The 26,997-nt window shown below is 40.8% G+C and overlaps 1 protein-coding gene across 1 annotated transcript in view; it reads right to left on the bottom strand.

The window, feature by feature from the left end:
• srrm4 (serine/arginine repetitive matrix 4) overlaps positions 1-26,719 on the bottom strand; it is a 63,682-nt gene extending 36,963 nt beyond the window's left edge. The window contains exon 1 of the mRNA XM_028579173.1: positions 26,517-26,719. Within this exon, the coding sequence (XP_028434974.1) occupies positions 26,517-26,719 (203 nt within the window). The remainder of the gene's footprint in view (positions 1-26,516) is intronic.
• Positions 26,720-26,997: the final 278 nt, after the last annotated feature.

Below are 26,997 nucleotides of genomic sequence, written 5' to 3'. Positions count from 1 at the left end.
ATATCAGAGCATCAGTAAAATCAGACCCCATCCATCCCTAATGCCGTTTCAGAGCTTTATTGGACTCCTTAAAAACATAAGCCTCGTTCGAGACGAGCAGGCGGCAGCAGCCGAGGGCGGTGACAAAAAGCAGCGGTAAAGTTGGACAGTTTCCAGCTGTTTCCAGCAGCCTTCAGGTTGACCAGGAAGTCACAGAAACACTCACATCCTGTTAGGTCTGATTCCGATTTAATACAATGTTATCAGACCCAGATATCAGTTTGTACACAGTCTCCAATTGTTTTTATTATGACATAGTAGCTGTCAAAATGCTCTACATGCGATCTGTTGCTGAAGGTAATAAACAACATACTGTAGATGATCCGTAATCAGAACGGATCTAGTTCCGCTAATTTCTATTCTATCAGCCACACAACATGTGTTCTGTGCAGAATAAGACTTTAGACTGTTAGATCAGCTGAGAGCCAGGCATTTCCCAGCATGCCCTGGCTCCGCCTGGGTCTTGCAGTCGGTGAAAAGCAACTGCGCTGCCTGCGTCTCAAACCCGCAGCCGCCTTGATCTCGTAAGGTTATCGTTGCCCACGTGTGCATGACGTCGGCAGCAAGTCGAGATCAAGTCGGACACAAATCTAACCGGCATTCATTGGGCGCCGATCGCTGGTGATCGATTCTGCGCAGACCTGGCTCATCTCGAACGAGCCTAGTGTCAGAGAGGAGGAGGCTGTCCAAAATACAATCCATCCTGGACGACTCCTTCCACCCACTCCACAACACACTTGTTAGTGTGAGGAGCACCTTCAGTGACAGACTCAGACACCCACGATGCACCACAGGGCACCACAGGAGGTCATTCCTGCCTGTGGCCATCAAGCTATATAACTCCTCCCTCTGAGTGTTACACGCTCAGTGTCAAAACTGGTATCACATCACGTATCTCCACATTAAAGTGCAGATCAGGCCGCATTTTTCTGTCCCAGCCAAGCCCGCGTCAGACAGAGCAGTAACCGAACCCGACCCGAGCCCGACAGGCATTAAGATATTTATGTCCAAACCCGACCCGAGTCCGACACAGTTAAAATAAAAAATGTTCTCATACTAATGACACATGTACGTTTTTTTGTGTGGAAAGCCCGCTTTTATTAAGCAACTGTAGGAAGACCTTCGGGAATGTGAATAGATGAGCGCATCAGCGCACACGAGGCAACAAGCGCACAGTAATAAGCTGTTTTAAATAAAAAATGCTCAGTGTCTTATCGCGCTGATGTGACCGCGCCCGATCCGAACCCAAACATAATTTCTAAATATCTGTCCGAACTCAGCCCGGCCCGTCGGGCTCGGGTTGTGTATCCACCCTCTACTCCACATCACATCTCAATATTCTTGGACAATTATGTACAATAATTACTTGGTGCAATCATTTATCAGCTACATGTGCAAGGTGTTATTTATTCACTGCTGCTACTTATATCCATGCTGTACTGATTTATGTTTGAATTGTATTTATGTTGACACTGCACTACAATAGAATCTGTACAATCCATTTGAAACAATCTTTTTTAACCTAATCTTACTTGTAACCTGATCTAACTTACTTCTACTTAACGTTATTATTTCTTTCATATTGTAGCTATTTTATACACTTGTTGACTTGCTCTTTTCTCACTCTTATTTTACCTTGAACCCTGCAACTAAATAATTTCCCTGAGGGGATCAATAAAGTATTCTGATTCTGATTATTACTAAAGTCCGAACATCTAATTCAAATTAAAATAGAGGAAATAGATGCTCTTCTCCAGAGTTATTTGAATGACAACTGCAATATCAACTAAAGGATGAATCCCTTTTGGAAAATTTTTTTTAACCAGTAAATCATAGCCTAAAGGCTTCATTTGACTTGGGCAAACCTGCTGGATTCTATTGGCAGCTCTTTCTATTTGCCTACTCTCTGTAGAGCTAAAATCAAATCACAGTGCTAGTACTCAGATTCACAAGAGCTGTTAGCTCTGTGGTTACTCATAGGAGCCGCTACGGGCTGAGAGGAGGGGAGATCACGTAGGAGGGGATGTTGAGGAATGTCAACATTTCAATAACGTCTTCATATGACACGCTGCGACTGCACAGCGTGTGTGATTTGAGTAGAAATTGTCTTATTGGATGGTGACATGTCAGATATCGTTACATGTATGTGTCAGTGCTGTCTGCATGGTAATAATATTTGCTAGAGTGAGCTCATGTCAGAGTTAGGGCAGCAGCACTTCCCTGTGAATTGGAGGCTGAAGCTCCGAGGCTCTGACAAAGATGGCACCATTCCCTGTGGCTGCTGCTTTACATTTCATTCCTGTTACAAGCCGCTTTGGCTTGAGAAGCAAAATGTTAGGCAAAGTTTATTCCAGTGTTGAGTACGGAGCAAAAGAAAAGGGATTTTCACATGGGAATAAAGACTGCACCCCCAGCAGATAGCAACATTCACAACAAAGCTCGTCTAACTCTTGATTAGCCGGAAACCTCATACGAATGCCAACACTGTGGGGCTGCCGCCATCATCATCATCATCATCATCATAATCATCATCATCACTGTTATTATCATCGCCGCTATGCCCTTTGTGGTCATAATCAATTATGCCATTTCAGGCACATTTAGAAGTGAAATAACTCTGGCGTCACATGATCCTGCTTACCCAGATTGTTAACATCTAAACTGTGTTTCTCCTCTTTCACGCATCATAAACCTTACGTGTGCATCAATTACTAGCTTCCACATCGAGTTAGAAGTGATTAGAGGGTTCTTTGTGTGAAGGCAGAGGGAGGGAGGCAGGCATAGTTGGGTTTAATTAGCAGCTTGTGAGGCGCACTTCCTCATTGCACTTCTTCCTGTGTGAAGGAGATTACTGAAGGGCCTTCTGCATATGCTAATGTAGCTAATGTATGTGGAGTGCAGCGAGCAATAATCATCGCACACGCCCCGCGTTTAATTATCGCTATCACACCAGTGATGAACACGCGAGGAGAAAGATGCTGAGGAAAAAGCCTGTGCATGATTGGCAGAAGGTGTTTCTGCAGAGTTTGACCAAAGAAGAAGACAAAGAGTCAAGCCTTTCAAAAAAAAAAAAAAAAAAAAAAAAAAGTTGGATCAGGGAAATGGGCTTGCAAGTCTATGCTGTGAAAGGGGTCTTATTTTTCCCAATGAAGAATAATTTGCTCACTCAAACAGCAGCTGACAGATGGTTTCAGGATTTGGCATTGCAGTTGCTCCATATTGAATGCGAGTTTTGGGCCTGTTTTTTTGTTGTTGAGAGAACCTAAACAAACATCATCAACTTTTGCAGCATACCTATCCCAATTAATAGTGAAAACTGACATTTAAACACTAAAAAACTTTTTCCATGACACTGAAGCTAATTTAGAATCTGCTTTGACAGACCAGCAGCCATAGCTCTGTGCATCAAGGACCTTCTGAGCTGCCTTTTCCCATTTCTGCCTCCAATTATCCACCATCACGTTTCCCTGAAGTTGCTCTATGGGAATAATTCATAGCATTAACTGATTGTGACCCAACAGTATACTTTGCTATTTCGATCTCTCCCTCCTGCCTTAATGAGCTGCTGGAGTTCCACACTAATTTGTGTCAGTAAACATAACAGGTTTGCAGCCGGCTAAGACAGGCGGAATGAAACTCAATGGGCCAATCGACACCCCGGTGCGAGAGAGATAGTGAGGGAACTCATGACAAGATCTAGATATATACGCTGGTAATTAGAGAACCAGTTCAGAATGGACCATCATATTTCCTTACTTTCTTTTTCTTCAACCACATCCTCAGCTGTGACGCCCTCTCCAACGCATAATAACCAAGTGAATTATCACAGAGGCTCGCTTATGAGCATCTTTCACAGTATTGGTTCCCTCATTAGATTATCACCGTCAGTAGAAGAGAATGTGGTTCACAATTTAGAAAACAGAAGATTGCTTTCTCTTTTTCCTGTTGATTGAGATGCCCTCTTAGAGCAGTGTGCAATTTGTCAGGGAGGGGGTGAGGCTTAAAGTCATGTCACAAGTATTCTTGGATAACAATGTGTTTTCTCACTTTTCTTTCATGTCGTGTCTACACTATCCCATATAAATTACAAATAAGCATGTTTATATTAAATTATGTCTTGGCCAGAAAATGGCTAACGGTGAGGCTCATGATTGGATTCATGGAATTCAATTTGTTCTAAATTATACCCAAAATTGAGCTGCCTGCCTACAGTAGAGAAATAGATGTAAAGTCTGTTTTTTTAAATGCAGAAACTTGCTCAGGACACTTTTTTTTTTTAAATGTAGAAAAGCACCAAAAATAAAAGTTAAATATACAGCACCATCATTAAAATGAACACTGAAGTTGCACAACATAAGACATAAATGTCTATTTTTTCAGGTTCTACAACTGCTTGAATTACCTGACACCTGTCCTTTTTCTCTTCACCTATGCTAATTACAGTTTTCACACTATGCACTATGTCTTATCATGCTGCTTTTGGCTTGGAGACGTGAACAGGTAAACTATCCCCATGATCCTCCCTCATGTTTTCATCACAGCTCCATCTTTGCCACCTACCAGGTGTGCCACACGGGCAGATGGAGGCGCAGCATCCAAACGATCCAGCAGATCGACCACCATTTTGATGCTATAAATGTACCTTAGTGGATGGCATCATATCCAATCTCGAGCCAACTCACTCCCCAGTGCCTTCGTATGCTTGTGTCAGACCTCCAGGCTTGTTTCGTCTTTGTTTCTGTGCTGCTTTCACCTCCTGTCTCTGTCTATTTGAGTCTCGTCCAAGAAGCAGAGTCTTGGTTTTGCGAGTAGAGCTTCACATTCCTGTGACACCCGCTGTCTGTAGTGTATCAAAGTCATGACCTCCTCCCACGTCTGCTGCTACACCCTGTGGGCTGTTACATGGGCCACGGGTGTCATATCCTCAATCTAATCTCTCTCTCTCTCTCCATCTCTGTTTTCCCTCTGTTTACTTCACTGCATTCTTTGTCCCTCACATTGTCTCTATCTCTAGCTCTATATCTATGTCATACATATATATATACTCTTAACTCACTCCAGTGTCCTTAGAGAAATCATTGTAAATGTTGTCTGTTGCAGAAATCTCACAGCACCTTTTGCATCATCTCTCTATTACCTTCTAACGCTCAACCATGTCCACCATTCGACGGGAGCGATCCACTGCTGACAGGCATTTATAGAATAAGTATCACCACACTGCCCACTACACATGACTGTGCATGTATGTACGTACGTATATGTAGGAGTGTGTGCAGGCGTCGGTTACAAGTGTGACATATCACTGCTGGCTCTTGAGGAGACTTTACATTAGCTATGCAACCTGACATTCACATATAAATCAATCATCTTAAAAATGGAGCAGGACATTCAGAATGTAAAGACTACAGAGAGCAATCAAGACACCCGCTGACTTCCTCCACCCACTTCTCCCCCTCGATGCTAATCAGTGTGGGTGTTGTTGGCTGTCTGCTAGACTTGATCTGCTTTTGAGACAGAAACGCCATTAGCTTGTGAAAGATGAGCAAAGCAGTCAACACAATATACTATAACTAGAGGTAGCATGGTGGTCCAGTGATCTTTTTATGCAACATACTGTAGACCCTATGTTGCATAAAAAGTATCTTCAAGAAAAATCCATCCATAACAGCTACAAGCCTTTGACTTCTCTTTGAGAGAGGTACTCCTTGTACTCTTTTGAGCACTCTCTAGAAAGTAAAAGTTTCATTTTGTCATTGCCTGTGTCTATTTTGGATCATTTAACTACATGCCTAAAAGACTAAAGGCTGTGATAAAGTTTAGCTGGATCTTAACTCTGACAAGAGATCAGGCATGCACGTTTTATTTATGGAAGTAAACAGAAATCCTTGCTTGAAATGTTTAAATTGGTGCTAAAATTATTAAATTAATTAAAATAAACAAACGTGTTTTTCTTCAGTTTCTATAATAGTAAGCTTAGGTTTGGACTATTGGTCGGACAAAACAAGACATTTGTTGATATTACTTGAGCTTTAGGAGAATGCGATGGACGCTTTTGACTATTCTGTGACAACTTATAGGCCAAATGATTCATTGATCAATCAAGAAATGAATTACAGATTAATTGATGAAGATAATAATCATTATTTGCAGCTCTTTGGCTCATTTACCAGTCTCCTGCATTTTCAATCGCCAGTTTAGGTGTTTTCTTTCTCCTTAAAGCTGTACCACCAGATGCAGATGGCGGATGGAAATTTTAACTACCTATCTGGCCTCTCAATTAATTCAGATTTATGTTGCAGCCCAACATCATGATTTAGATTGGTGAAACTGGGTTTGCATAACAAGCATGTTTACTGCAGGTCTTCCATGACATATTGTAAGACAGTATGCATTTTGTTGGCTCTTAGAACTATAGGCCACAATGCACAAAAAGAAACTTGCTTATTTCATTGTAAACTGGTCAAACGTATAGCCATTTTCACTTAAAAACGAAGATTTCTTTATTTAAAATTAAGCTTCTAGTTTAAATGATCTAATGTCCTGTCCTTTTTGCACAACATGGAAAAGATATGGCACAATTATCAGTGTAAAAGAGCATAATTAAAAGGTGCTGTAGGTAGGATTGTGAAGATCAAGGACTTAGCCAAAACTTTTTAACATCGACAACTTCTCAGTCCCTCCCCCTTTCCGCTAAAGCCCAAAACGGTCTCATAAGCCCCTTCCCCGACAAGGGAGAATGAATGCGTGTGCATGAGCAGTGATTGACACGCAGTTAGACACCCACCCTGGCCCTGATTGGTGCATCTGAACAGGGAGCGGTGGATTTTTGCAAATCACACTACAGGCTGTAGGTGGTACCAGAGGAGCCGGATTTGTTTTTTAAATGACCTGCTTCATGTAGTTCTACTGGAACATAGGGTCAGTTTAAGCAAATATGACAGAAACGTAGTTCTATAAGTCTTACCTACTGCACCTTTAACATGGCATACGTATGTGGTGTATTTTCTTATTTTGTTAATTACATTTCTTTTAAGTGTCAGTTTTCAGTGTTTATCAATGTATCTGTTGGAGTAGAATATGTTGGCACATACAGTACTCCAACCATGCTATCACATAATTTTAAATTGTTTAAATGTGCCATAAATCCTGTAAGCTAAAACAATAATGTTCCACAACAGAGCCCTACTGTACTTCCTCCCTGGAGGATTTCTAACCCTTCCTGGTGATGGCTGGAGGTGACCCCGGTCCATGTTGGTACATATAATTATCATCTCCCTACAGGGGAACCGGTAATCAATGAGAGCGTGACCTTGCCCTCCGTTTGCACCTTCTTCTAAGTTAGATGATAAATTGGTTCATCTTACCTCCCCTACCGTCCATGTTATTTAGAGGGCTATCTGAGGGAGTCCATTACCTTTTTATGGAAAGGAGGTTCATTCAATTTGCTGTCGACCCAATAAGGAGTTCTGTATGGATGCATGGCGGGCGGCTCAAGGGCAAGTGAATTATTCCATTATCTTTAATATGTGGGAAGGCAAATGCCATCAAGGTCCTGAGGGGATTAATTTAGCTATGTAACCTCTGTTCCTCAAGAGGAAACAATGAGAGTAAATAGAAAGTCACAAATAGGCTCCATCGTGCTTACTCATGGCTGTTTTTATTGATTTTAAGAATGCATTCCTCTTTAAACAAACTGTACTTGTATTTTTGTAATGCAGTTTCTGTGGATCTGTGCTCCAGATTAGATTTCAGAGACATCATTCAGATTGAGAAACATCATTATTATCAAGCTGTTATAGATGCAACTTTGGTTTTATAATTTACTTTTACTTTACCAAAAAAACAAAAACATTTCTTTCTTACCGTCTTTGTTGTACTGAAGACAAAAAATATTTAAATGTCAAATTTTATTTTTGTCCAGTCATGTACAGTAATCTGCACCAGAACACTGTCCTCAATTTTCTCTTTATTTCAGGTTGGAGGCTGATGTGACAAACATAAAACAATTACATTTATTTGATAAGCATCACAGCCACATGGCTTAAAATGATTTGCTTAATTAAAGAGTCTTCTTATATTTGGCTTAAACCTTATTAAAGGATAATCCCCCTCAAAGTTGAAGGTGGTGTTTAAAGGATTCACCATGCAGTGTAGTCAGGCTGCACATACTGTACTGTATTAATGTAGATATACAGTAATGAGTGGTATAAACTGTAAAGTGACATGCACATATGGTCTTGGACTGTCGCTTATTTCTTGTAGTTTGTATAGAACCAAATGAATGTAGTTTGTAGGGTTCACAGATGCCTGGTCATTACAACTGATGACTATAGAACTATATACTAAACTAAAGTACTATTACAGTAATTCTCAAGGTGAAAATATATTTCATCAATGCAACAGGACATGCAGTGTGTAGGCACACTGAGCATATTGAATCCTGGTCTATTTTGAGAGCTCTCTGAAAGCATCACTGATTCATAACATAGGTAAACAGGCGTAATATTATACATTACATATTTTCTACCGTTTTCCACTGTGCAGGACATATTGGGAAATAAAATATGTTCAAAAATAATCCCTTAAGGCATGTATGAGGCATCTGGCGCAAAGCCTGTCGTCAGCGTCTTGACAGCATGTTTTTTGTCATTTTCCTGGCAAACGCATCCATTCTCTGAGTGAACATGAAAAGCAGCGTTGCCTGAGAAGTGTGTAAATAGATGTAAACTTGAATCTCTCCCGTTTGTCACTGAAATCCTATAAGCACATTTTCCATAGAGGAAATAACAGCGAGGGAAGGGCGAAATAAAAGTGACTCAGGAGTGGGGAGTCCACTCTCTGTTCTCAGGGGAACTGGAGGAGACAGAGTTTAAAGGAAGGTGAGTCTGATCCTGCAGCGTTTTAAGCAGAAGCAGATTATGAAAAACAGAAGAGGCCTGATGAAAAGTGACTTAAGCCTTATTCACATGGGGCTACCACAGTTCAGTTTGTTGGGACAATGAATGAATAACCCTGTCAACCAAGCATCTAAATATGTAAGTTGTGACTACTGTAGTAAACAATGTTTGCATACAACTGTTTAAGAATGAGATTTATACCTAACCAGATTTTGAACCAAAGCTTGCTGATTTCTTTGTTTTTTTTGTTCCATTTTATTTTTTTGAAGGTCTATGGGCTGCACAGTGAGTGGACAGTCTATAATAATGATTCTTTGAAGGTGCGATTTTAACAAATAGTCCATTGTTTGGCTGTGGAAACTGACTTATTTAGACTTCTGTAAGACACAGATTTTCATTTTAGTGTCAGTTTCAATTTTAGATTGAATTATTCAGAAACAGGAATGTACTGATCTAATGAGGTTGCCCATAATCTTACCGTACTACTGCCACATCATTTCCCTTTCTGTGTCATGCTCATGTGCTCTTGTAAAAACCCCATTACAAACCCAGTTCCATGTATACATAGCTAAGAAATCGTGTTTTTTCAGCAGATATCGTGCTGTGTTATCAAGGATTCTCAAATCCTTAATTCAAATTCGAGAAACTGGCTTTCTCATTTACTTGACATTTAAGAAATCTGGTTGTTGCAGAACATTGACAGCAACCTTGTCATTCAAGTGCATGCACAGTTAATAACTTGTTCCACCTCTGTCTGCATTTTTAATAACAGTAAGAACAGATAACCCTGTCTCATAGGGATACATTTTGAGGGAAGGCTTATGTTAATTGGCAAAAAAAAATTTCAGCTAAGAAAGAAGTGTTATGTTCTTCAGATGTTGTAGGGAAGTGGTGGGTGTGGAAAGTGCTGGTTAGGTTTGGGCAACAACGGTTAGGGAAAGGTTGTAATTTCATTTAAATGTTAATTAAGTAAAGAAGTCCTATCTCATGCTTCATGCCACTGTTGACTTTTTAAATGTTTAACCAAGACCACAATCTTTCCCTAAACTTAAAGCTCCTAGTGTTCCTAAACTATCAGAAATTCTTAATCAGCTTCTCTGAGAGGAGGACATTTTTGTAGGAAAACAATTAAAACACGTTTGTTTTGCAGACACGATCAGTACGAATATTTTGCGACTTGGCAGAAATACATCTAAAAACATTTCCTCATTATGTTGATAAAAAATGTTATTTGATCTCCCAACACATATTTGCTGATGCAAATTAGGAGTATAATGAATGTAATTTCTAGGAGACAGGGTTGGAACAGAGCAATCGTTCGTTTCAAAAAGAGAAAAAATACTGCAGAATTTGATTTGCAATGGATTAATACTATTCTGAGACCTCTGTCCTTCTAAACACAGACAGGAATTGGCCCTCAAACGTTTACTTTACATATTACAGACGTGGTAGATTTGCAAAGAATTAAAATCACCATACGTCTAAGAAATGCTTGCAAAACTATATCACGTCCCAGAGTAGTATTGGTCCTGTGGGAATGGGGAACGAGGCTTTAGGCCAGGATTAGAGTTGATAGCACAGGCGGTCATCCACAATGATGACCTGAGGCTAAGACGGTACGCTGCTAACTGGCTTTTAAACTTGACTTCAATCTGACGTACCCTAACCTTGGCGGCTGTCAGTCAGGCTGGAGGACTGTCCTCTCGCCTCTGAGTTTATGAGAAAAGATAGGGTGAGATTATTCCTCCTTTCCAATACCATATTAGCCCCTAATCTCCTGCCTCTGTCGGCCCATTCTCAACCGGATGAGGTGTGGTTAAGGGCAGCGACAGATGGAGAAAGGGATGGTGGAGGACTTTAGGGGTAAATATGTCAATCACTCGAAGTGTCAAGAGGTTTCCTTGAAGAGGAGGAGAGGAGAGTCAACAAGCCAACTCTCTTCCTTATTCTGTATTGTTACTACACCAGAATACTTGTCTGTTGCTGGACACTTATTATTCAGAATTAGTTTAAATAAAATATTTTTTTATCACCACACATGCACCCAGTGGTTTTGATTCATGTGCACCACCTTATTTCAAAAGCACTACATTTCAAAAGCATTTTTCATCAGGTTGAATAAGAAATCAAATGTGCAGAAAATCAAGGACTCAGATAAGTGGATTAAAAATAGACTATTCTGCTCTTTGACGTGGATATCTCAGTGCATTAAATTTGCCCTTTGGCCATCATGGGAAGGATTATACCACCAGTCAGGATCTATTTGTTTACGCAAATCATCACTTGATAGGCCAACCCTCCCCCTCACCTCGGCTGAATATATAAAACAAGATGAGGGTGTACTACAGTCAAATTGTAGCCGGCAGCTCAATGTCCATCACAATACACTGTAGTGTGCTGTATTCTGCAGCAGAAAGTTCAGAAATACTATCCAAATATAGACAATGTAGGTTAATGAGGAAGTTGATTAGATTAGGCAGACATTCTGCAACTTCAGTCTATGAGGCATCGTGATTATTGCAAACCTAGATCAGATACTTTCTATTTTAAATCTTTGGATTCTTTGCCAAAGGTTCCCTTGGTGCAATGCAAGAAAAGAAAAATCAAACTTCTAGCACAGCCTTAATAATTTAGCAGTCTTCCACAGAACTAGGAACTCATTTAGATGAGGCCAAAAGGCCCTTTTGCATTGCCCTGGTCGGATCAAAGGCAAATCATTAATTCTGAGCCTAGTGTTGTAGTCAGATCTGGTGCTGTATTGCGACTAGATTTCCTTAAACTGTCTTCAGAGTCAAAGAGAGTGCTGAGACAAAGCGATTCTATTCCTCCTACAAGGGCACTGCTGAGCCCAAGTTTAAATTGAATGCTCCAAAATAACCGTTTAATTATGTGGCTATCGGAGAGGCTTTCATGTTTTCCAAATGAATCAGGGCGAGTGCGATAACTAATTCTTTCATCGATGCAAAACTGGAGTAAAAAAAATAAGCCTTCTTCGCTTTTATCAAAAGTGATAGGAAGTAGTGGAAATTAGCTCATATGAGAGAGACATTAATTATATTTCTTATAATTAGGTAGAATATCCCCAGATCACCCCGATCCCTGCTGGATAAATTTAATTAGTGGACAAATTAAACTTCACATGCGGTGTCCATATCTTTTATAAAGCAATCCTTCTCAGGCTGGTACATGTCTCGGGTTGTACTGTTTTACTATCAAGGTATGGTCAAAGACAAATTTTTATCATAGCAGGCGATGGAACCTGTATTGTATAGTAGATTTAATCTCAATGTTGTAATGACAAATTATTTTTGAAGGGCCATTTTTTAAACTGAGGGGTTTCCGCTGAATCAAAACATGGAGCAATAGTAGCATTTCACAGGCATGCATATGACTTCATCTGATCATGAAGGCTGCTTTTAGCTAAAACATTACTGGCACTGAATATAATAATAACAGACCCACCTATCCATGATGAGCAAAAAGCTGTCTTTAAAGTTAATTAAACCTGGATTGTGAAGGACTAGCCTCGGCACTCAACTTAATTAATTCCTTTATTTATGGATTTACAAGACAAACATGATAACATGTTACGGAATAAAATGAGGCAACTCCTTTACCAACGTGGTCCCAAGACGTTGAAATCCAAGAACAGTAACACAAAGACAAAGGTCATTACCAAACTTCATGGCAATCCTATAAATAAGACCTTTCACTCAAAACCACAAATGTAAACCTCATGGAAACGCTAGAGGAAAGGTCAGGCGATCACCAAAGTCATTAGGATTCATAGTCTGGGAACCACTAATTTCTGTATAAAACTTAAAACTAAAAGAAAAGATCCTCTTCATTCAAAATTATGATTTTGCTGTGTTTATGTCACCTTAAATGTGCGCTAGATGGCGTTTTAAGCCCCCAACGTCGACTTCAAGGCAGTGCTGCGACCGTCAACTTCAAGACACCTAACCCTAACCTTAACCCTAACCATTGCCTAATCCAAGCGTCCTTCCAGGCAACGCTGCCTGGAAGACGATGCTGGGGGTGTTTTAATGTGCCCTTGACTATACTGTCTTGTATCTGTGCAAAGTTTGTCACTAGAGAGGTGTTTTCACATTGCTCTGTTGAAGGGGGAGATGTGCACCTCCCTAAAATCTGAGATTCAAACATACTGCATCCGTAGCTACCGCATCGCTTGCACTGACCACATTTAACACATCTTATAACTAAGCAAACCACAAGACTGTTGCTAAACCTAATTAAGGAAAGAAATGAGCCATTTCCAGAAACCAAAGCAACAGAAACTCCAATCTTGTGGTGTTTGGGCAGTGTGCTGATGTCATGTAAAAATGATAACTTTTTTAAATGATTTTCTGTAGTCTGCAAATATTAAATTGCATGGTAGACCTATACTTTGCTGAAGTAATTATAATTTGAGAAATCATCCACTTATGAATGACAAAGAGAAGCAAATAGGTTTTGTTGTTTGTCATCTGGGGCTGTTATAAGGTGGTGATGGCTAAGAAATTCTCAGTTTGTATGACAAAATAATAAAAGCTTGTACAATCAAATAGTCTAAAAGAGGTGATCCAAGTTTGCCAAAAGGATCATATCTCCTATCTCGTCTCTGTGTGATCTGGCCTGACAGAACAGGGAGACTTCTACTCTACTTCCTTGCATGTCTCTCTAACTCCGGGAATAGCGACAAACCTGTCAGCTCCATTTGTCCTAATCAGTTCTCAGTGGGTTGTGCCGGCTACTGGAATGTCATTGGGAATAACACTTACACTTGCAAGTAGCAAACTGGGAAGATGAGCCTTTGAACAGTCTGTGCCCTCTGTGCACAACTCTCGACCTGCTACACTGTCACTTGAGGACCAGGATGTTGACCTTCACATGGCAGCGTCTTCAGCTGCTCAGAATCAGCTTGTTGCTTGGCGTACCTGATCTATGTTCATCTGATGTGGCATTAGGGAGTGTGTGCCTCTGAAATTTGACTGTAAGCTCTGTAAGGCAGCTGTACACGTGGGTGAAAAATGGCAACAAGGGCTAAAATTGAAATTGAAAGTTAACTACAAGGGCACTTGGAGAGCGCAGACCTCTGGCAGGGCATGCCCCGTCTCACAATTGTAATGCAAACGTAAATCCACGTTTGCATTACCAACGTCTTTGTCTTTTCTCTGTACTGTGGCATTTAGTTCCTTCTGACATTTTGTTCTCAGAAATGTAAATCATTTCATTTCAGAAAGTTATTGAAGCAGAGGGAGGGGAGGGGGCTCTCCAAGCTAGCTAGCTTGCTAACATCCAGCTAGCTTGCTGTGAGTTAGCAAGTTCATTAGCTCAACTCCTGTCTTGCTAACTGTCTGGAGCAGTTTCTCACTGCGAGAGAGGAGGTTAAATAAGAGTGAATCCTGTGAGCTCATCACAGCCTTGTTATTTTTTCTCTTTGCCAATCCTGTCCCATGTTGATGCTGTTTACCTTTTTTTCCTATTCCATTTCAATACCAAGTCATTATTTTTCATGTTGAGTATTACAGAGTTTCTATCCAAAGAATAATAGCCAACATTGTAAATGTTTAACTTAAAGGCTCCTGCATTTATCTTAACTAATTCAGCTCCACTTTGTAAAAACAAGCCAATGTATAACTGAACAGATTGAACCAGGATCATTTATGTGGGATACCACTTCTCTTTGATAATGGTAAACTGTGAAGGGTGCTTAGCTGTCTGTGACACTGTGTGTCCTTATTACATTAAAATATTCCCTGGAGTGGCTATAATTGCACTAATGACTAGTTGTTATATGCTGAGAGTGTCTTAAAATCAGGAGACACTGGTATTGATCAACAACCCCCCATATTTAATATAGTCATTTTACTGGTAAAAGGCAGTAAAAGTTAAATTATAGCTTTAAAACAGCATGAATCCTGGCCGCTGGATACATTTTTATGCTAATATAAGAATGGAAAAAGCGCAAGGCAAAATGGATTCATTATTTATACTGAATATTGAAAACAGGAATAATAACATAATGAGGCTAAAGCGTTAGGACTACTTAACTGGAATCATAAGAGGTTTAGTGGCATCAACTCCTAATGCAGTTATTTGTGGCTGTTTGTGACTGAAAAGGGCTAAAGCAGCTAAAAACAAACATTTCAGACTCTCTATAAAGGAGATGTTCTTTGACACATCTTCACCGCAAAGTTTCTGCAGCGTACCAAATACAAAGCAAACCTGACTTTCACCTGGTGAGAATCTTGAAGGTGTCTTTTGGAATTGCTTGTCATTGCATGACATTTCGTGTCAGGAAGCAACGTCAGAGGTGAAAGCGATAGCGGAGGGAAGGGAGTAATGCTGCGGGCCAATTATTTCCTCCGCTCCCATCTCCAATTGCATTTGTGACATCAACACTGCCAGAGTTCGTACCCTTACCCTTGCATCAGTTATGCAAATGGTGGCAATTTCACATGAATGGCAGATTGTCTTCCTGAAATGAGGATGGGCAAGAAGCGAAAATGAAAAATGGAGGAGGAGGCTGAGACGTGGGAGTAAGTCAGCCTTGAAATTATTTAATTTAAGCAATGAGGAGTTGACTTTGATAAGTTTGCATTTTAATAATGAATACTATGACCGCTTCAGGGGTCCAGTTACAAAGAAGTAGCATACTTGGCAAAAAAGGAAAAACAAATGTAGACCAAGGTTGACAGTCAGTCACTGTAAGACAAAACTGAGGCTCATTGTCTGAATGTCCTTTGTGTGTTAGTATGTGTGTTGATCTATCGCAGGGGTGTCAAACTCACTAAGGGCCACACTGGAAAAAAAGAATTACATCAAGGGCCAGACATGTACATTTTATTGACATGCTTTATTTAATTGAACAAGGTCAAACATCTGTATTATTGCATGTCTCATATAGTCTTCTCACTTACAGCTTGGTCCACATAAAGCCTAAATTTTTTTTAACTTAGACATCAAAGAAAATAGCAACACAAAAATATTGGGAAAAAAACGTCAAACAATGCGACAAAAACGTTTGAAAAAGTGGCAAAAATGCTAAAAAAGTGTTGGCAAAAACTTCAGATAAAGCAACAAAAACTAGTTGGGCCAAAATGTATTATGAACCTAAATTAATATGCGGGCTGGATCAAAATCAGCATGTGGCCGGATTTGGCCCGCAGGCCTTGAGTTTGACACATGTGATCTATCGTAAATAAGAAGCTCCTGGGAGTTTTTTTATTTACTCTGGAGTTAAAATTTGTTGCTAGGGGAAAATGGCTTCACCCTATTATGTAGGATTTTTCAGATTTTCCAATATGCCAAATCTGGGCTGTGTATGCATATTTAATCAGGATTTTTGCCTCTGTGCGATTTTTAGACAGAGTGGATTTCAGCCTCCTGTCATTATGAGTGATTGTGCTTCCTCATGGCATATTCCAGTTGGATGTGGCAATAACTATCTATCTCTCCCCCAAAGCACCACTAATCTTATTATGATTATGACTTTTTCAGCAGTATAATCAAAACCTGTCGCATTATATCATTCATGCTGGGGCTCTTACAAAACTACGAAGGCCATCAAACAGGAGCGTATGTTGATTGTATGTTGTATGTAAGAAGGTGTAAATAACTTACACCACATACTGTATGTTAGACCCGCTTGTCTGGTCCACTTTTAATGAGCACAAGTGCTAAATCTAGTGAGATTCAGCCAAACTAAATGAGGCAGGTGTGGGAGCTTCTACAGAGGGTAAATGCAGGACAAGTTGTGAACCCCTGAAGGGGAAAAAGGACTGAGACATGTCTTGGAGGGGGACAGCAGAGGTGCAATTCTTGTTTGTGTTTTTATTAGTGCGTATCATGGCTTTGCTGGAGGTGCCATTATTTTCTGCTTCATTCTGTACATGTGATACGGCAGCCTGTTCTCATGAACCATTTGTTCAAAAAGCTCAGAAAAGTTAAGCACTGTAATTCGCAAGCATTTCACGTTGTTTTTACTATATTAACTACATTGACGGCTGCTGTATAAGAATGCGCCTGGCCGCGTAGGGAGGTGGTCAGGGTTGATGGGTGGGCGCTAACATACAGGACCTTCCAGGAGACCTTGGGGGCTTAAGACACCGATAAACATCTTTTCCCTAAACTTAACTGGTCGTTTTGGTGCCTAATTTTAACTTTCGTTGCGGCAAAATGGTCATATTTTATGGACTAAATTTAACCGTAATGTCCGCCGACTAGACCGGCAGCTCGCGGTGCTTTGTACCCGGCTCAAAGTCACCTACTTTTGGGTAACCACCAACTACCGCTAATACAACGGAGGTATGTGGCCGGTGTCACCAAGCTCTGTAGTGGCTTAAAGAACTAGCAACTGCAGCTCGGCGCCATGGAGCTCGTAGCCAACCGCCAGTCTCCTAATTAGGAGCGGTCTCCTAATTAGGATATCGTAGGATATCATACCTTTTAGTGTGCATATATTATATCATACGGGCCCCATTCATGAGAGTGCGTTAGATACTGTCATATAATTTAGTTTTTTTGCTGTTATAATACAACAGAGATTAAAGGTGCTCTAAGCAATGTCAAAGTTGTAATTGTAATTGCAATAAAAAATCAATAAAAACATTGTTAAAAAAAAATGAGGCAGGTGTTAAAGACCCTAAGAAGCAAAATACACCTTCTTTGGCTTGTTTACAATACACATTATTGTTTCTACTTCAGTGGTCTCTTTGCTGCAGGCCAGATGACTAGCAGTTAAAGTTGCTAGTTGGCGCATATATTTTTCATGTCCAGGGACATCCCTGGTTTGTGAAGATCTAATAGGTTGTAATGAGCGAGCCGTCCCTCTCTCAGCCACCACGCTCGCTGCTAATGAATCGCTCAAAGGAATAGGTCATCTCCTACCGTCAGTAAGATTAATACTGTCCATTTCATGTAAAGCCAGTAAGAGGACAAAGGAGTGTTTCACCTTCTCTCTCATCGTCTATTATCAGTTTATTCAATGTTGTACATTATGTGCCTCCATATTATTCAATTCTCTTTAGCCAAGACTCAAGAAATGATTTCTATTCATGGGCTGGTCTATGATATTCAGTAAAATGCAATAACCTTGGCTGCTCCAGTGTCTTGAAATGGACAATCTCAAAATGTCACTCATAGATTCAGCCCTCTCCTTTCTTTATTTCCTTTCTTCTTTCTTACCTTTCATCATTCTTTCTTTCAGACAGTTATTACAGTCATGCTTTGCACTGCTGTTATACTGATTTCCATCCCACCTAGGTATTGGAAATGATAACTATTTCTCTGTCTTTCCTTCACCCTGTTTATTTCACAAAATACAGAAGACAATTACATGAAGATGCTTGTTGCAGGACACTTTCTTAACAATCCACAGTGGAGTTTTTACCCAACTGTGTACACATTTCTGTATGAGACAAAATGTAAGAAACTAAAGCAAAGTTTTTGTTCTGTGGTTTTTTTTAGCCTATAGTTGAGTCAGCTTTAACCTCATTGTGTACTTGTTCTTCAATGTCAAACAGTACAGTCAAACAGTTTTTGAACAAGGTTAAGCTATGCAGCAGCCACAGAAAACAAAGCTGAAAGTCCAGTGAGGTATCTGAGGCATCATCTGTCCGTATGTGTTACTATCATCCCCAAATAAAGTAGAATAGCCAGAACATCACAGAGCCAACGCTCACAGAGATAAGGAACCCCTAATAAAGTTTGAAAGAATAAAGCTAGTGATCCTGAACAGTTTCTGCAAACTACACAGACCCTCAGAGTCTGTGTACACCAAACTACTGAGAAAATATTTCACTTTTTTACATTTCAGAGTTGTTTTATGCATTGAAAAGGATTCCCCGCCATTTATTCTTGCAGAGTCTGCACTTGGCAAACACATACACACACACACACACACACACACACACACACACACAACAAACAATTTACTATGTTAATGGACTTAAATGTCATGAGTCTTTAAATGTCAGTGCACTCAATTTTGACATAACGTAAGTGCAACCAGGTACAGAACAGATCCATACTGCTGTAATTTAGTCTAGATCTGTATACATGAACAGTTCAAATTTCAATGAGCACAAGACAGTAACTTTCATACAAGGTTAAGGTTTCTTTCCCCCTTGTTATGATTATGGAATTAAACTAATTCAGGCGTAAAGAAACGCAAGCTCAAACTACATCTTTTTCATCCTTCTCTGCCACTGGAGCAGAACATTTCTTTTTTTTTTTACATGACATATTACATGCTTGTCCTATGTTTTAAGGCCTTTACACACTGGGAGCGCAACAAATAAACAACATGAAAATGTAAAATGTGAATATTTCATGTCAAAACTATGCATAGCATATGTTTGACTGATGTGACTGTAGCACATGTCTAGGGCTTTGTTGTGAAAGGTAAGAACAGAAAGAGTGCCTCTGAAAAGAAACTGTCTTTGTCAGGGTTGAAAGGAGTAATCAAGTTTGCCGTCTATAAAGTTTGGACGACAGACTCTGTGTTAATGAATTATAATAAGTAAACAATACAAGGTGATTGGTTGATGCCTTAATTCACGGTGCTAAAGTTCAGAAAAATCAAAAACCGAGTAAAATAAATTCAATTACTTTATCGCCGGTTAATATTCGCGTTTTGTGTTTGAGTACAAAAATATATTGACGTGCAAATTAACGCACAAAATAATTGTGTGCCAGTTGATGTCCAAAATGGCCAGAAACGGGCCTGCTCCTGTCAGATTGCCATTGCACTTGACCTTCAGATTTGTAATCAAAGTTTGTTTTCCCCTAACTAGAAAAGGAATTCTGAACAGCATGAAAATGTTGCACATTTGCTACTCAGAATATGAGAGCTCACAGTAGCCAGCAGCTGCAGGAGGAAGGCAGTGTGTGGCATTTTCCTCACAGAGGTGGACCACAGGCTGAGTGTTGATCCCTGAGGGAACATTTCACAGCAGCTTTGAGCTGATGTTTGAAGGAAAGGGTTAACTCTCGGCTCTTTGCTTTCATCTTCAAAAAATGCTGCTGCTGCTGCTGCTGTTCAGCTCTGGAGGAATTATCATGTTGAACACCCTTATGGCGCAATGTGTGTCAGTCTCCATATGTACTGTACGTGCATGTCCATATACTGTATGTTCATACAGAAAGGTACCTGCACATGCATTCTGTTGTATTTGATCCTATACGGACCAAATATCCTAACAAAAAGAGACAAAAGAGGAAAATCCTCCAAAGTGACTGGCTTATTGCAACATGCATGTTTGAAGATCTAATGCTCTTAATTGTGACAAAGTGTCTCTATTCATTTTTTACCCAATTACTTTTTTTTTTTCAGAGGCAAGGTTTAATAATCAATTCTAAAATAAAATGTCTTCCTGAACAAATCAAAGGTTGTCTACGTCTTTATAAAAGACTCAAACTGCTTCTAAAGTCTCACATTTTCCCAAGCCGTCTTTGTCGCTCTTTCACCGCTGCTATTGTTGTTATTCTGAATTTATGTCATTTCTATTTATGTTTTTTTGATGTTACAGCCACCTATTTATATTGTCTTAATGTTGCCTGCCTGTCGTGAAGAGTAAAACAATAAACATCATGAAAAAAAGAAAAAATGAATGCACACAGATTTGAGTTAATGTGTTGATTCTATTAAGGCATGTTCCTCTTCATTGCTAGCATGTTGATGCCTTTAGGGGATTTGATGCACTCAACCACAGGATACAGTAATAATATTGCATATACAGTATATGTGTGTTTACACAGAGCACATCCATGCTCTGATGCATAACCCCCAAAACATAACCTTACATCTGTTCATGAAGTGTGTGTATGGATTAAAATACCAGAGTCTTTTGAGCTCCCCATTCACATAGACTTGCTACTTTTTGTTACCCATCATGCTTAGGCTATATCAAGCACCGATCAGTCAGCACTCAAGTGCAGCATATCGTTTCCCAGAATCAATGGGAGTGTCATTAAAGCTCAAGTAATTTTTCACAGTGCCAGGTTGAGCCATTGTGACACAGAGATGAGTGAAATTTGGAAATGTCAATGTGAACTTTAAAAGATAGAAATATCACCTTTTAAGACAAACAATATAGGGAACTTTACATTTTTTGCTCTCCAGTCTATTTTGCAGCAGTACGTGAGTGAGATTAGACTTGGTACAAGAGTACCCTGCAGGTAAAGAGAAATATGGATGGTCGCAGTGTTGCTAATTGGAAAGGTAGAAGCAATCAGACTGGCTGGCCTCTGCAGGTTGATTTCGCCGGAGACTACTATGACAGCATCACTTCATTTCCACTAAAAACCAGCAAAGTATTTATGATAGCCTGTCGGGTGTGTTAAAGTGATAGATAGAAAAGGATTTTCTTCTTTGACTCATTAAGTCTATGTGATAAATAAAACACATTACTGCTCCATTAAAGCAAGAATATGTACGTTTTGAAAGAAAAAATAACACATACTTCTTACAAATAAAAAGGTAAATTCTTTAGCAATAAAACCCATCCTTGCTCAATACTCAGTTTTTGCTACTATAGCTTTACTTGGCCTGGTATGACCAGTAGCTTAAGGCGGCTAACTTTATTTGACGACAAAATATTAGGTAACCATTGCTGTAAAATGGACATTACTGAATCAGTTCACTGATGTTATGAGTCTTCCCTATGGCAATTAAGAGAAACAAATTGGTTTTCTTCAACTACATTTTGCTAAACTTCCCTAAATACTGCATCATTAGCCATGTTTTCATTTAACTATCAAATTTTAACTTTTGAATGTTGCCAAAAAAACATCAACTGGTTTGGAGTGAATAAACTATGCTACGGTGTAGTTTCGTAAGAAATTGGCACTATATGCTATGCATGGCTGAAATCGGACAGTAAACAGAATAAAAGAAGTAGAGGTTGCAAAACAAGTCGCCTTGGCCATTTAACCCATCTACAAGATAAAAATGGAGAGAGCTGCCACAAAGCTGCCCGGGAGACAAAGCGATATATGACTTTGTATGTGTATTTAATTTTCTTTTTTCCTTGTACAGCACTTTGTAAACTCTGGCTTTAAAATGTGCTTCATAAATAAACTTAAATATTATTAAATTTTTATTATTTTTATTATTAACTTATCTTGGTTTCCTTAAATACCTCCTAATTTGCACGCCGTTACAGTGTTTCAGGTGTTAATCATGAGACACTGGCTTGATTCCTGTTGATTAACTGTGTAGAAATCAATGCCAAATATAAATCATCTCCACCAATTTGCATCTCTGTTAAAGCTCGTATTCCTGTTACAGACAAAATGCATCATGCTGTAAAACACACTGGAACACTGTATAAAGTGTTCAGCCGCAGACACTGGTTTGATTCAAATGGATTGGCTATGCGGGAATCAATATTGAATGTGAATCCATTGTGGTGATAAGTCTGATTCCTGCCAGGGGAGTCGGCATCATCTCCTACTCTCTTGTCAGCATGCCTCAGCAGCCGCATCCTGTGTGCTCTGAGTTATATGACACAGACACAGTGAGGGTGAGTTAACGCACAATGAAAAGATACTGAGAGAAGGAAGGAGAGAGATACTGGTGTAAGGGAGAGGGAGAGAAGTCGAGTAAAGATAGTCAGCGATGAAGAGAGCAGAAGCGCAGACAGAGATATATAACGGCAGGCAAGCCCCTCGTCCGTCACTTAATCATGTTTGCCATTCTCGCAGAGAGAAAGAGAACGAGAGAGAGAATGCTTTGTCCGCGGGGGAGATCTGGCGGAATGCTCCTTGATGCTTTTGAGACTCTGTATTCTCTATTAATTTATTCCCACTCTCAGGACATTTTATGTCCGTATTTGTGTTTATGTGTGGACAATTTCCAGTGTTCTTTAAAAGAGGTGGCCACCGTAAAAAGAAATCCAAACCCAAGATAAATCGTATCCACTACAACCACACAGGGGTTGGACACAAAAACATTCTCGTTTATCGCGACATGGCAACATCTGGCGACACGGCAAAAAAAGTAATGGTGATGAGACAAATAATTTGAGGGTCAGCTCATCCAAAAATGGCTTTAAAAAAACTCTAGGAAATTAGATCACATCACTCCCAGTGCAGTGGCTTCTTTTTTTTATTATTTTTTGGCCATTTTTAAGCCTTTATTTGGATAGGACAGCTCAGACACGAAAGAGGAGAGAGAGGGGGGAATGACACGCAGCAAAGGGCCGCAGGTCGGAACCGAACCCGCGACCGCTGCGCAGAGGAATAAACCCCTACACATGGGCGCCCACTCCACCAGGCGAGCCAACCAGGGGCCCCCGTTGCAGGGGCTTCTTGTGGGTTTTAGAATAGATTTTAAGATTTTGCTTGTATATTTTAAGGCTTTGCATGGTCAGGCCCCTAGGTATTGTTGATATGTTAATCCCCACTGAGATCCTCGGGCAGGGGTCTCCTAGTTGTTCCAACCACTTGCTTTGTTACCCGAGGTGACAGGGCCTTTTCAGTCTGTGCCCCTCAGCTTTGTCACTCCCAGGCCAAGTACTCGGGCTAGTCAACACTGTAGCATCTTTTAAATCACTTATTAAAATTCACACAGCCTTTTCTTAAAAAAGTCTATATCTATTTTTCTGTGCTCTTCATTGTTTTACTTTCATATTCTGTGTTGTACTTGTAAATCCTTCATGTAATCTAATTAATTCAGCATTTTTACAGTACTGTTTACTCTGTTGGTTTTACGGTAAAAGCATCTTGAAACTGTAAAGCTCTGCAGTAAGTATTCCTGTGTTTGAGAAGACCATTTCAGATGGATTGCACTGCATTCTGTTCTAAGGTGTTCCTGTTATTTTGTCCACCCCACTGTATATTCCCACTGGTGCTGTCAGTGTACAAGCCCCTTCAAACCCTTTTCCTCTCTTCCTCGTTAAACCAGCATCTGCTGAGGTAAGAGGCCTGAAACCCCTAAAACACACACACACACACACACACACACACACACACACACACACACACACACACACACACACACACACACCCCCCCCCATCCCCTCCCTTGCATTTTCTCAAGCCTGCCATCTGCTACAGTTGGACAAGACCCCACTAACATTGCAGCCACAAGCGTGCACGTGCGCGCACACACACACACACACACACACACACACACACACACACACACACACACACACACACACACACACACACACACACACACACCCCAAAGTTAGCCATGCTGCATATTTAATGAGGACCCCCCCCATGAACAAAACAGCTTGCAGGGTCATAATGGTTTGGAGCAAAGCCGCTGCACAGAGCCAGTGAACTCCTCCCCTCCACTGTGTGACTGGCCTGAAGAGGAGGAGACAGAGAGGACAGAGGGAGAACAACAAACTCTAATTACTCCTCTGTGGCTCACAGGCCCCTTAAACATTTTTATTTCAGGAGTAAAGAGAGAGAGAAGGAGGATAACTGAAAGCAAGGCTGAGGACAGTACAGACAGAAAAAAGCCCTATGCTGATTGAACACGAAACATCTCGCGGTGGCTCCCCCTCTGTCTCCGCTCTTCTCTCCCTCTCCGCTTATTGTACATGATGCCCCCTCACTTTCACTGCAATCGTTCATCACCCTTCAGTTAGCCACAGTGAATAATGATGTTTCCTCTTGGAGAGAAAGATGTAGAGGAGCAAGCCTAAGGCCACGCATTCTGATGGTCTAAGCAGTCCCCAGTCGCATTTTGCTCGGGCAAAATCAACAGTGCAGCAAGGAGGGAGGGAGGAAGGATGCCTGGGCCTCCTCATGCATTCCTATTCTCTGGGTGTTGTGTTTTACTCATTATTTACAATCTGTATCACCCAAAAGTCCCTCTGCATTTCATCCTCCTGCAAATATACACAGAGACGGTGGACGACTGAGATCCTGCTGTCTTCCTTGACTAACAGACCCGGGCGAATTAGCAACATTATGTCTGCTCTCTGTGGACGTTCGTTCTCGACTGCCCCTGCCATGCTGCCATCATCGTCACTGTCACCCGGAGCCCGTGGAGGGGCAAAGCCACTTGAGGAGAGCTTCCTTCCTAGAAAAGCTAAAGCTGAACAGACAGCTGGGCCCCGCTCCAGAGTCTACGGCTATTTCAAAAAAGGTTGCTCAATTCATGGCAGCGAACCACATTAAAGTTAGTTTTTTTTGTGGGTTAATTTGCTCCGTTTCTTAAAAGATTTCCCCAAATAGTTTGGAATCTATTGTCTGTTACAGGTTGTGGTTGATTGACGGAAAAATTAGGCCTGCAGTTATTTGGTTAGATCACTGAGCTGGGGCACAACAAAAAAAGGCATATTTGGTCCTATTCTTGCAATAAAGTGTTATTTTTGTCATATCCTACAAGCTAATAAAATCTTTTATAACCAGGCCATGTGCAGCATTACGGTCCTGCTCTAATAGAACCCATTAAAGACACATTATCTGGTTCAGTGTGTTGCGCTGCTTGTGCCGATGTAGGATGAAATGGGCCATTCTAATCCTCATTAACATAGCTAATTTCACATAAGAGAAAGTTGATAGTGGGTGTCAAAACCATTCAAAGGTCATCCAAGCATGCAACATCATTTTATAGGCAAGTATGCATGCGCAAATGTGTATTTCTGCAAGTGTGGCTGTGTAAATGTTCTACATTTTTGAACATTCATTACATGTTCTGTTTCATATACGGTAAGCGTTTCTCAAAGGCAAAGCAGTGTCATTGGCTCTGTTGTGCAGTGTTCGGCGAATAGACACAGCAGGCAGAGCAGTGCATGATACAATAGATAAAGTTCAAGATCGCACACATGGGAGCAAAGATGGGATAAAAAGAATGGAAAAGGAGGAGAAAGGGCAACAGATATTCATCCTTGCCTCTCCTCCCCTCTTAGGCTGTTAAGTGCTGCAGCTAACCTTTGGTCGGAAGGATGAGAGTGGAGTAACAAACACGTGACATGTTGCTCCTTCAACGGATTCTGGCCCAAAGCCATGTCACAAGCGAAAAGAGAGGACACGACAGTGACATTAGAGGCATGAAAATGCCGCCATGTGACCTTTAAAGGGGACAATTAACTGAACGCCACACTCTTCGTGCCAGCTGTGTTTTGCCGTAAAAAGCGAAGAGAGAATATATACAAATGATGACAAATGTTTGGTGATGAATCAACACCAAAGACATATTTTGAGTTATTTGAGTCAGAAAGCACAGATGTGCGGATCAAAATATGTCAAGGAGTCTATATCAAAGCGAACATGTTAAAGAATAGTCACAGAAAAGCTGCTGAAACATAGTTGTATGCCACCTAAGACAACTGGAGAACTAGCTTTTCTGTAAATTACCAAAATGGCTAAACGGAGTTTGCGAGATAGGTGCTAGAACCTTTGGGAATGTGCACACAACAAGGACACATACTGTATTTGACACAAAAAGTTGTAGTGGTTCTGGCATCAGTAAAACATATTGTCCCTCTTGGCAATCACTACATAACCACTTGCTGATGTTCTGTACAGTATGAACACTCACTGAAGCAGCTGGACAGCAAACACAAGTGTTTTTGTTTTTTGCCTGCAATAAGGAAGTAGAGAACTCACTTGGTCACCCTCCTGTGGGCGGTGATGCTGGCCACGATGACGCTCTCCGGTCTCGGGGTGGCCACGGCCTTGAAAGTCCCCTTCCAAAACTTCTCAAAGAGCTGCTTCTCTTCCAGCTGATGGAAGCCCACGGTGGCACTCTGCGATCCCAGGGACGGAGAGGGGCCGCGGGGGCCGAGCTGGAGCGCACACGGGGGCTGCATCTGTGGTTCTTGGTCTCCGAACCAAAACAGGAGAGTAGAGTCTACTCGCTCATGGAAACGCACACTTGCGCTGGTCGTCTCTCAGGAGCTGTCCAAGTACTGAATTCAAACTGTGCCGAGCGTAGCAGCTGTTCCGCGCCGTGTTCTCCTCTCACAGCAGCAGGTCAACGTGTCAGCGTGTCTGCTCGCTCTCTCCAACGGGATCGTGGGGAGAGGGACAAAAGCTGACCCTCTCCAACTGGAGGCTGGGTATTGTTCTTCAGATGAGGGAAGGAGGG

This window comes from Perca flavescens, chromosome 5, assembly GCF_004354835.1.
Source record: "Perca flavescens isolate YP-PL-M2 chromosome 5, PFLA_1.0, whole genome shotgun sequence".
Lineage (NCBI taxonomy): Eukaryota > Metazoa > Chordata > Actinopteri > Perciformes > Percidae > Perca > Perca flavescens.
Note: the sequence above shows the minus strand (reverse complement) of the source record. Positions and strands in the feature narration are given on the sequence as shown.